Consider the following 12015-nt stretch of genomic DNA (forward strand, 5'->3'; position numbering starts at 1 on the left):
TACGAAGAATTCCGGTTCCGGTACTGTTGCAACGCGCCGGCGCATCACCAGAGGCGCCCGCGACGAAGGCGGCCGGAAAGGCGACTCGTGTCACTGAACGCGGTGTGTGGCCGCTGTCAGTGCGCGAGTCGTCGCCGCCGGAAGGGCTTGTGCGTTGGCTCGCAGACTGCGCCGTCAAACGCGTGCACGTTGCCGCCGCTCCGAAGCGCACTTTCTGAGACGCTTGAAAATGGCCGAGGACGACGGACGGGTGAAGCTGAAAAAGGAGATCGGCCTCTTCAGTGGCGTCATGATCGTTGTCGGCACTATAATCGGCTCCGGTATTTTCGTCTCCCCGAAGGGAGTGTTCGAGCACGCCGGCTCTGTAGGCGCCTCGCTTGTCATATGGGTCCTGTGCGGTCTGTTTTCCATGATCGGCGCCGTATGCTACGCCGAGCTGGGCACCTCCATTCCAAGATCCGGCGGCGACTACGCGTACGTGCTGGAAGCGTTCGGCCCGCTCTCCGCTTTCCTGAGGCTGTGGGTGACGGTGTTGGTAGTGCAGCCGGCCACGCTCGCCGTTCTCAGCCTTACGTTCGCCACATACATGGTGAAGCCCTTGTACCCGGACTGCGAACCACCGGACCTGGCACTCAGGCTCATGGCCATCGTCTGCCTCTGTGAGTGTCGTCGTGATTTGTTTCGCGCGCACACGCCGCAGCCACGCTTGCTTGCCACGCGCTCGCGCTTGCCGGTAAAGCGCGCGCACATTCGAACAGAGAAGCGTCACTTGTTCTAACAATCAGCAGCAGATGTGGCGTCAGCATCATCTTGCGTTTTTTTCAATCAGGTGCACGTGGCATACCGCTATACTGTTGCTCCTGGAGAGAGAGCGACAAGGCTGTCACACTCACAGCTATATTAAAATGTCTCTCTCTCTCTCTTTCTCTCTCTCTCTGTGCTGAGGCACGTCAATGTGCTCAGGCGCAAACAGCTGTGCATACAATTATTTGGCTGGGCATACCAAAGCGAACGTACGTCCTCTGTTCACGCTATTTTGCTCTTCGGGAGTGTTCCGCCCGACATACGTTTTTTGCTGGGATAGTATCGGTGACCACGTGCCTATTCACAGCGTAATTATAGTGACTAGAATATACCGTAATGCAGGCCGGCGGCCCCTTGCGACTGTGACTGCGACAGCACTGCAATCGTTCTTTGCGAAGGGAAAGTCGTCGAAGCTCTAGCGAGCTCACAGTGTTTCATCATAGATAGAACGCTTCGCGCGAAAGCAAAACTAGAGAACAACGTCACCCGTGAATCACTTCTTTGTTTTGCCGTTTAGCATCGGCGTAAATGTACGCCAAAAGAGTGCCAGGGAGAAGGCCGAGAGCGAATTACATGTCTGTGCTTTCGAACATCTTCGGCGGAGAACTTGCAGCCACTTGAAGCACATTAGAGGAATAGTTGCTTTATAATAATAATAATCTTTAAAAAAAAAGAAACGCCTGGTTAGCTCTCCGCTGAAATTGATACACCGACAGCTTAAATCGGAGCCGAGGTACCAAGTCGAACATATAGTGTTAAAGTGCGCGCTCTCATAGACAACGCCTCTGACGTTACGATCTTTTCCACTTGTACGCACAGAGCAGGTCACCATAGCATTGCATTTATTCTCTACAACGCGTCGAATTTCTCCAATTTATATAAAAATATCTGTTGCATCACATAAAACGGCATTTAATAAATTGAGGAGTTCTTACTGGAATCTAATGCATATATCGGTGCATGGCAGTGTAGGTCATGCGTCTTCAATGTTTATGGCTTATACTATAGGAGGGCAATGAAATTTTCTATGTAGCTGGAAAAATCTCGCCTATACCGATAGTATTGCTTTGAATAATAATAATAATAATAATAGTAATAATAATAATAATAATAATGCGCTGTTGATGAACAAAAATTATGTAAAGTGACGCAGAACATGCAAAATGATGGCAAGAACAATGGATGCAAACAAGGATAGCTGCGAGTTTCGGCAGCCCGACTTCCACACCATCGCAAAATGTAAATGGCTCATATTTCGGTGCACCGTGCCTGCATCGAAATAGGACGGAGTTGGCTGACGCAAAACAGTGGCGACTTCCTACATCAGAGAAACATCTTTTTCCTGCAAAATTGGCTTAAATAGGCTCCTGGTGCTCAACGAGACAGTACCGTGACGCTTTTGCAAGCTTCGTGTTACCTATATCCTTTATAATTATTCACTTTGCGTTAGCAGCGTTTGACTATAAAACATCGCGATATGATTGATCTCTAGTATTGGAGCCATGGCAGGTCTCTGCAAAGTGCGCATTGAGTGCCACGTTGTGTATGTATTTGCCACAGACGGGATAAACAAGCAAACAAATAAAAGCAGGCAAACCAACAAACAAAAAAGCAAGCTCCTAATAATCAGGACCGGTATTCACAAAAAGTTCTCAAGTTTAAAACGATTTGCAAGAGCAGATGGTAAAAGCAGAAGGCGGCTGGCCACTATCGAGCAGCACTTGCGAACAGTGAATTCGGCCGCAGGAGAGTTCAATAAACTCTGCAGATTAAAATAACTACATTATACGCAAACTTGTTTTCATTTGTACCTCAGGTACTTTCGTACCTGAGGTACAAAAGCTGCCTTCGGCAACTTTAGTAAAATGTGCTTTAAGGCACCTTGCTTTATATGTTTTTCTTTCGCACTCCACTAAATTTATGTATTGCACACACCTCCACCAAACGGGAATCAGAATGAAGGGCAGCGGCCGAAAAAGCCAAGGGATGGCCGACGCCTCCCCTAACACTTGTGCTTTACCCCTCATCTTTGAACAACGTACAGGCATCAGCATTTGCAGAATATCTACAATGTGCGTAGATTTACGAAAGGAATAACCCGCACTTGTCGCTCTCGCCGCACGAAGAAGTTATAGTGCTACTTGTCGATGTTCTCACCAACGCAATAGCGGTGGCTGAGCTTCTCAGACGTCTGTACTTCTCAGCTGTAAATAACTGATACGGGTGTTCGCCCTGGATTTACAGTTTGACTATGAAGGGCACAGGTGTGGCGGGCTCCGCATTAATTCTGTTGTTGCGTCGTAGGACAGGAATAAGAAGCTCCAGACAAGATTACAGGATCCATACACTAAATATAACTTGCTGTCGTAAGTAATATTAGGCGTGACCAATCTCGGAGGCACATATGGCACACATATGGTTTCGAAAGAAAAGCGTCATGAACCAGTGCAATTATTACTAGAAAAAAGAAAGATAGAAAATGTTATTGTTTCGAGGAAGTCATATGAAACAGGTGCTAGGACTCAATTGACGAAATCTTGAAGAGATAGCAGAACAAACAGAGAGACGAGAGAGATATGCACTGTTACAACGGCTTTTGAGCTACACGTATGTAAATAGTTTACGAATAGCCAGCATTATTACTATGAACTCTTCTGGGAATATCTCCCCTTGTAACGCGAATAACTGCAGCTCAATCTTAGGGAGTATAATTCTATGCCGACCTTTTCTTTGCAAAGAACTTCCTCGTAACCCCCTTTCCTCTCGTTTATATATATATATATATATATATATATATATATATATATATATATATATATATATATATATATATATATATATATATATATATATATATAAATAAACGAGAGGAAAGGGGGTTAACCGAGGGGCCCGATTTTTATTAGTCATATCATAAGAAGCCCACAAACACTGACACTAAGGACAACATATATGTTGTCCTTGGTGTCAGTGTTTGTTGGCTTCTTATGATGTGACTATATATATATATATATTGCTCCATCTTGGTCGTGTTTAAAATCTTGCCAAATGATGTAACAAGGCTTCAGTTTATTCTAAGATTTGTTTGTGCACAGATGGGCGAAATAGGAATGGTAAATGGGAGCTTGAAGAACAGACCGCCTTACCATTTCATTGGTAAAGTGCAGCGTGCATGGGCAAATAGCTGACACGTGAAACGAACACGCGTGTCCAGTTGTGAATACGCTGTAAAATGATGTTTTAGTGATAGCAAGTGGTATATATCGCTTGATACTCGACGCCCGTTATTGCATTATTCGAAATGTCGACCGTTTATGTTTCTTCTTTCCTCATCAGCCTCTTTAGCTTGGTGACAACAAACATATCTGGCAACGCTACACCTCATGAAAGTTTATTGTGTTTATTCATTGCCTCCTCGCGTTAAAAAAGTACTGCTCCGCCCATGCATTTACGTGACGCCTTCCGGGTTCCAGCGGCTTGGGACTCGCGCTCAGCTACAACCAGTGCAGGGTGTCCACAAATAACGGCGAGAATGAGAAAGGTAGAGGTAAAGCTTCCGAGACGTGATATGAGTTATGAGGATATGAATGATGAGTGAAGCGCCCCTCTTATTTTACAGAGCGCCGATCGCGTGCGAGCCCGAATGCCATATTCCCTGCGCGCTTATGAAGTCGAGGCCGCAGCTGGGGCACACGTGGTCTTACTCATGGGCACGTGCGTTGGAGACACAGTGTGCCAGCTGGGACTTGTTCTGCCACGTTAGCCACGTTGCTTTTCTCGAAGCGCAATTGTTTTGAAGCGCGAGCATGCTTTGCAGCTGGCAGAAGGGCGCGCGTCGTTGCGCCCTTCTTCCGCGGCCGGCCGGCGCAGTCGATTAGGCGCGTCGGTGGTGATATTAAAGGGGCCATGACACTATGTTTTCTAGCTTAAATTATGCATGTATTTCAAACCTTACGCGTGTCATAGCAAGCTGGCAAAATTTGAGTGCATTCGGTGCCGTAGATAATTTGTATTCGAATTTTTTAATGTCTCAGTTGAACCGTAAAGCAGTCTGGCGACGCTGGGTGGTGGTGAAATAAATAGGCACCCACGGAAACGGTTCTCTCGTCTGATAGAAGCTAGTCTCCAAGGCCATGCTTTTGTATACTGCATACACCTGAAGTGACTGCATGCAGAGCTCGAAATACGCCATGGCCGCCATGCATGGCTTCGTTGTTGCGTGTGCGTTTTGGCGCATCTCTGCGGTTTACTATACTGCTTCTTATCGCGCAAGTGAAGGAATTGTGTGCACAATTCAGCGGCGACGCGTGTGGAGAAAGAGGTCCGACGTGGTCTCGAACTGTTTCAAAGCAGACTACACAGAGGTGGTCCCTGCACTTCTTGACGTCACACAGCCTTGCCAAAATGGTCGTTGGTGTCGGTGGGATGGGTAAAGAGGCAGCGACTTCAAATTGAAATTTCGGGTTGAAATATGCCCTGAGAGCCCAGTTTTTTTGTGTGCATAACTACATTAGACCCTCTGCTCTCAGTTACTAATATAAACAGAGGAATGTTGGACGACTGCGTCATGGCCGCTTTAAAGAGACATCCAACAGCAACGCTAAATCATTGTACTCCTTTTTCTTGATACCTTTTCCCCTGTACTATTCATGCCTGGATAGTGTGCTTAGGATTTTGGGAAAAGTCACCCTACGTAAAGAAGCCTACCTTCCTATTTTATTGCGATAACAATTACATGGACACTCCCGGCGCATTTCTGTCGTCGACGTCGCCGTGATGTTCCGTATAAATCCAATGGCGGTAATATCCTCGCCGCGCGCCGTATGCTGTATGTGCGAGTGAAAGTGTGCGAGGGTGAGTTGACGATGGCGGTGCAATCTTGCGCGCGCAAGCGAGGAAAACAGGGGCAGGGGGGGGGGGAGGGACGAAGCGCGCCGTGTTCCGTCGCGCGCAGGGCACCGACTAGAGGGTAGGGAGTGGACGTTTTACTCTGACGGCTGCTGCGCATGGCGTTGCCGCGCGGGGTCAATCTTGAAATCGATCTGCGATGGGGGGCAGAGTGCTGATAGCTTCGCATGCGCTGTTTTCTCGCCTTGTAGGTCGCGTTGAAGCGAAAGGCAGCGCGAAAATCAATTAGCTCGCTGATGCTGCCGCGTTTCCTCACTCCAGTGTGCGCGGTCATTCAGTGAGACGTGTTCATGTTTGCTTGTGCGCGCGTGACACCATACTTGTTAATTTCGTTAGTAAGCAAATGTTTATAAACTTATGCGGCCGATAAAACTACTATCCTCATTTCGTATAGTTGTCTACTAATTTGCTATCGTAATCGACGCGACGCCTTTCGGGCGAAAGTGCGACACACACACACACACACACACACACACGCATGGTGTATATATATATATATATATATATATATATATATATATATATATATATATATATATTGAAGCGCGTACCTGGTTATATCCGTTGTCTCTTGTCACCGAACCATCCTTCTCTGTGACCGAACCTTGTGTAACCTGGCTTTATACGCGAGGCGAATTATGTAGTACTTTCTGGAAGGCACGCGGGTACCAGCGATTGCACTGGAACTTTTGATGGAGTTCTTTTAGGCCGCATGGACTTAGTCTGTCGCTTACTGGTAAAAGTCACAAGGTTTCTTGTTTTCAGATAGTTGGCTAGAAATCAGGAGTACGAATTAACAAGCATGTCTGAGCTTTTTTCGTTTTCTTTTTGTGTAATTATGGTGACCGAAACCTGGTATCGCAATAAATCTGAACTGCTTCGTATACCGGGATATGAAACCTACTATGTGAATCGCGATAAGAAAATAGGCGGTCGAGTAATGCTATTGTTGAAAGATGTGATTGAATGTGAAATAGTTGACGCTTTGTGTGTAATAACAGTTGATTATGAATTATTCACTGGGCGATGTAGTTTGAGTATTTTATCAGTTGTATACCATTCCCATAAGGGTAACGTTCCCTTGTTGGTGCTCTCAGCCCGACGCTATTCAACCTCGCTCTTGTTGGACTTGCTGAATACTTGCCAACTACCATCAAAATTCCAATATACGCTGACGACATCTGTGTCTGGACTTCGGCAGTCACACGTCCTCAGATACGTGCGCGGCTTCAAAGAGCGGCCACTTTGACAGCGAACTACTTGTGTAAACAGGGTCTCAGGATATCACCAGAAAAATGCGCACTAGTAGCAATTACTCGCAAACCGATGACGGCATATGTCATCTCAATCAATGGGCGGACCATTTCCTATGTCCGAACCCACAGATTCTTTGGCGTAATTATTGACCGAGACCTCTGTTGGAGCCCGCACGTGGCCTACATGAAACGGCGCTTGACAGCAACCTCCCAGTTGTTTAAATACTTGTCAGGAAAGACGTGGGGGATGTCAGTAGACGCAACGCTTAAACTCTACAGAGCTCTCTTTCTCAGTTTTTTTAAGATATAGTCTACCTGTACTGACCAACACCTGCAAGACAAATATTCGTGTTCTGCAGGCAGCACAAGCTCAAGCACTCCGAGTCTGCCTTGGTTTGCCCAGATGCACGTCAACAGAGGCAACTCTTGCGATTGCTCGGGACCATCCAATGCGAACTCACATTACGGTGGAAGCCCTGAGAACGCACATCAGACATTTTGCACGTGCCCCCTATCACCACCTTGCAGCACTACCTTCAGACAGGCACCAATAATCGTTCTCTAAAATTATCATCAAGTACAACGACCAACTTCCCTCAGGCTTCACCGCTGCATCTAAACCATTGAAACCCCCTTGGTGTCTTATCGGCCCCACAGTCCATCTCAGTGTACCAGGAATCGGGAAAAAGTCTGAACTGTCGTCGCCTGTGCTGAAAGAACTCTGCTTCTTCTGCACGAGAGGTACGCGGACAGTGAACACATTTATACTGATGGTTCCACAAACATTCAGTGTTCGTCCGGTGCTGTGGTTGACCCAGCAAAAGCTATTACCATCAGCTTTAGGACTGACCACCCTACAACATCGACATCTGCTGAAGTAGCTGCTCTTCGCGCTGCACTTTGTTTCGTGAATCGGGAGCCACCTCGACAATGGTCAATCTTCAGCGACTCAAAGGCAGCCCTACAATCTGTACTATCAGCTCTGCGTCGCGGGCCATTCGAACAGCTCGTATTCGCTATTAGATGCCTACTCCATACATCACAGGAGAAAGGACACCACGTGACGTTTCAGTGGCTGCCAAGTCACTGCGGCGTCACTGGAAGCGAAGACGCCGATAATGCCGCTCGGGCAGCTCTTGAAGACGCACAAGAAGAGGCCATACCACTTTCACGGTCCGACGCAGCTGGCAGACTTCGAGTGCCTGCACGGGAGATCACGTTCTCCTTATGCTGCGCACCAAGCAGCCAGACCAACCGGAGCAACCGTCAATACCACCAGCCCACTTTGATGCATCTCTGTATGCCAACTGGACTCCGCCGAAGAGAGGCGACTCTGCTGTATCGCTTATGGCTAGGGATGGCTTTCACTAAATCTTACTCTTTTCGCATTGGAATGACCGACAACGCTCTCTGCAATGCCTGTCTTTGCGAGGAGACGCTGGAACACATTCTGTGCGACTGTCCTGAATTTAATGTTCAGTGACAGTCCCTGGCATCCGTTCTACCGCACCTTGACACTAGACCATTGTCCCTCGACACGATTTTCACATGCCGCCGACAGAAGACATCGCAGGTGAAGGCGACGAAGGGACTACTTCGGTTTTTGAAAGAGACGGGGATTGGACAAGCGTCTGTGACAGTGATATCACGTACCATGCCAAATTGATGGACTCTAACGGACGATGTGTGTGTGCTGTGCTATGTGCTCTCTCCCTCTCTCTTCCCCTTCCCCATCTGTCATTGCCCCCATCCCTCTCCCATGTCATGATCATCATCATAATAATAATAATCATCATCATCATCATCGTCATCAGCCTGGTTACGCCCACTGCAGGGCAAAGGCCTCTCCCATACTTCTCTAACAACCCCGGTCATGTACTAATTGTGGCCAAGTCGTCCCTGCAAACTTCTTATATGAACTCTCCCATGTGTAGGGTAGTAAACCGGTTAAGCTAAACTGGTTAACCTCCCTGCCTTTCCTTCTCCACTTTTCCTTCCTTCCTTCCTTCCTTCCTTCCTTCCTTCCTTCCTTCCTTCCCTTGTTTATTCTGTTCTTGGGCACCTTTTTTGGCATGGGCAAACGAAAATGACTGGTAACTCGTCTTTGGTGGAGATTAGAATATAAATTTTCTTAGCTGGTTTAATGATGCCTTTATCTCTGTTGGGCACAGTGCACACGACCCAATTATTGTACGTCATTTATGGCTTCGAGAATATATGCGACCGTATTATTTCCAGGTCACGACAGAAGAGGTTGTTCCACAGTTTATGACGCTCAAAAGTAGTCATTGTAGTGACGTGGATGGTTTACAAATACAGTCAGCTAAATATATCATTAGTATCATAGCGCCTCTTTTGGAATGCATTATTAACCTAATCGATAAAGTAGGCACTTTTCCTCGCCGTTTCCAAGTGGCTAAAGTTACCGTTATTTATGAAAGTGGAGAAAAAAAATTGAGAGTCACTTAAGTATCCTGACGTGATTTCAATGGGAAAACATAATGACTTCTCTAATTAATTAGTTACGTCTATGATACGTGGTGTCATACATTGTCACGTGTGCTTCATAATTCTACCTTAATCCATCTTAATCCTCCATGCTCTGATTTGTACCAACTTTAATTCACCTTAACCCACATTAATGCACTTTAATCTACTTTAATCCACCTTGCTATAACTTGTACCAACCTTACTTCACTTTACTCCACATTAAGTCTCCTTAGTCTAACTTGTTCTAACTTTAATTCTCTAATACTCCTGACGTCATACAAGACGCTGGTGACATCACTGGTGGTGATGGTCTTTGTTACCACTCGTTGGGGACAACGCCGGCTTTTCTGCCTAATGGGACACATAATGCTTTTGCATTAATAACATGTCCAAATAAAGGCCAATTTCAATTCTGCCAGTCTTTCCTAAATTAATTGAAAAATTGTTACACAAACGAATAACGTCAGTTATTACCAAACGCAATATCATGACGCATTGTCAATTGGTTCTACAAAAAAAAGGAAAAACAAGTAACGTTCGACAGAAAGTGCTCTCGCGAAATGAAACTATTCTTGGTGGTTTCGAAAGCGAACTGTATGCCCTCGGAAATTTTGTGAACTGCTGCAAGGTGTTAACCACATTACGCTACTAACACAAATCGAACATTGTGGGTTCCGTGGAAACTTTCTTGATGTTATACGCACCTAAAAACCTTTCTTATCGCCAACAAAGAGTTAAAATAAATGACTGTAGGTCTACCCTCAAACCAGTCAAAGATAGATAGTATCCTTGGACCGCCACTTTTTACCATTTACATAAGTAACTTTGTAAATATTGCTAAAACTGCTAATTTTTGTGGTTATGCAGACAACACTAGCTTATTGTTTACAGACCGCAATTTACTTAAACTCATATGCGAGGCAAATAACGTACTCACGTTGCTGAATACATGGAGCACAAATAATTCTTTAAACTTAAATGTCTAGAAAACAACATCTGTACTTTTCCATCTATACATAAGGCCCTTACGATGGACATAACCCTCACTTTGGCTTATCTACAATTGATAATAACGTTCTAGTAAAAATCCTGGGTAGGCTTGGTGTGCTTTTTAAATTAAATACTTTGGAATGCACTCTAAGCTGTATGCTTTTGAATTCGCTGTAAGCTCTCTCGCACGGCTGACGTTTTATTGGGCTTGTGGTTCCTCTTGCCGTTACCTGTGAAACCCCTGTGGGGCACCGCTACAGTTTCTAACATATCTAAAATACAGAGGCTGTACGAGAAAGCTCCCCGAATAGGTGCAAACGCAACACGTGACTCGTATACTAAACACATTTTTGATGTCCTTAATTTGCAGCCAGTTTCTAGCATGTATGCTCAAGTAAAGCTCTTGCTTGGGCTAGTTGGTTCATGCTTGAATTAGTAAAGGCAAGACGCAGAAGACCAGGACTCAAGAAGAACACAAACGACAGGACCGGCGCCGGTCCTGTCGAATAATGATTATTCTTTCTTAGCGAAACTACGGTAATTACCTACATACCCGTGTACATACAATACACTGTCTCTACCTGTACTAAATATGGTCGTGAAATGAATCGATACTTACTTCTACAAGTCCTAAACTCCGGAGCCACATTGAAATAGTGTGCAATTATTGTATTATCACAAAAATTGTACTTTTTGGTAGTATTGTATTATGTATTGGCTGTGGGATATGTTGTTTGTGCTACTGTGGCTTCTCTCTCGGGACTGAAATAAATTGACTTGACTTGAATATTACTTGAACACGCGCTATTGAACGCGTCTGGCTTTACTCCTGTGAAACGTGCACAGATCCATCTTTTGTTTTTTGTTTTTTTGTGTGCCATTTCCTGTGGCGGACTATAGGTTCTATCGCTGCAAACACGGGGTGTTGGTTTCCTTGACAGGCTCGCAGCAGACGCAGCTCTCATAAGGAAGACAATTGCAATCAGAGTAGCTTAAATTAGAACGTACCAGCGTAAAAAAAGAAGGAAAGAAAAAGTAAGAGAAAAAGAAGAAACAAAACCGCCGTAACGCAATGGTTGTTGCACCGGTGTGTATTCTCTTTTTCTCTTTGTCTGCGTCGTTCTTGTGTGTGTGTGAGAAAGAAAGAAAGAAAGAAATAAAGAAAGGAAGAAAGAAAGAGCGAGAGAGACAGTTCTGTGTTCCTCATGATGTGCTCTTAAACTTTGCTAAGCTTCCTTTGTTTGTAGTGTTTATTGTGATTCTTCTGCTCCAGGCAGGCGGGAACTGCGCGTGCGCACTGGGCTCCTTGCACGCACGTGCACGGTTGCAGTATAGCGGCAGCGGTGTGGTAAAGTGCCCTCATCCTGCGGTGTCCTGAGAAAGTACTGAGAAAGCAGCTAAATTGTACAGCCGTATATCCATCGTACCTCAAACGCAAGTTTTAGGATTACATGACTTGTCAACATATTGCGTATACTGGACTAAATTTGAAGTCTGACTCTTGTCCGGGGGCGAATTAACGACGAAGCCTCGTGCGTGCATGTTTATTCGTCCTCTTGCTGACGAC

At 45.6% G+C, this 12015-nt stretch overlaps 1 protein-coding gene across 1 annotated transcript in view; it reads left to right on the forward strand.

The window, feature by feature from the left end:
• LOC142591048 (large neutral amino acids transporter small subunit 2-like) overlaps window positions 1-12015 on the forward strand; it is a 129225-nt gene continuing 117210 nt past the window's right edge. Inside the window, exon 1 of the mRNA XM_075703424.1 lies at window positions 1-659. Coding sequence (XP_075559539.1) covers window positions 230-659 — 430 coding nt within the window. The 5' untranslated portion in view covers window positions 1-229. The remainder of the gene's footprint in view (window positions 660-12015) is intronic.

This window comes from Dermacentor variabilis, chromosome 1 (assembly GCF_050947875.1).
Source record: "Dermacentor variabilis isolate Ectoservices chromosome 1, ASM5094787v1, whole genome shotgun sequence".
Classification (NCBI taxonomy): Eukaryota; Metazoa; Arthropoda; class Arachnida; order Ixodida; family Ixodidae; genus Dermacentor; species Dermacentor variabilis.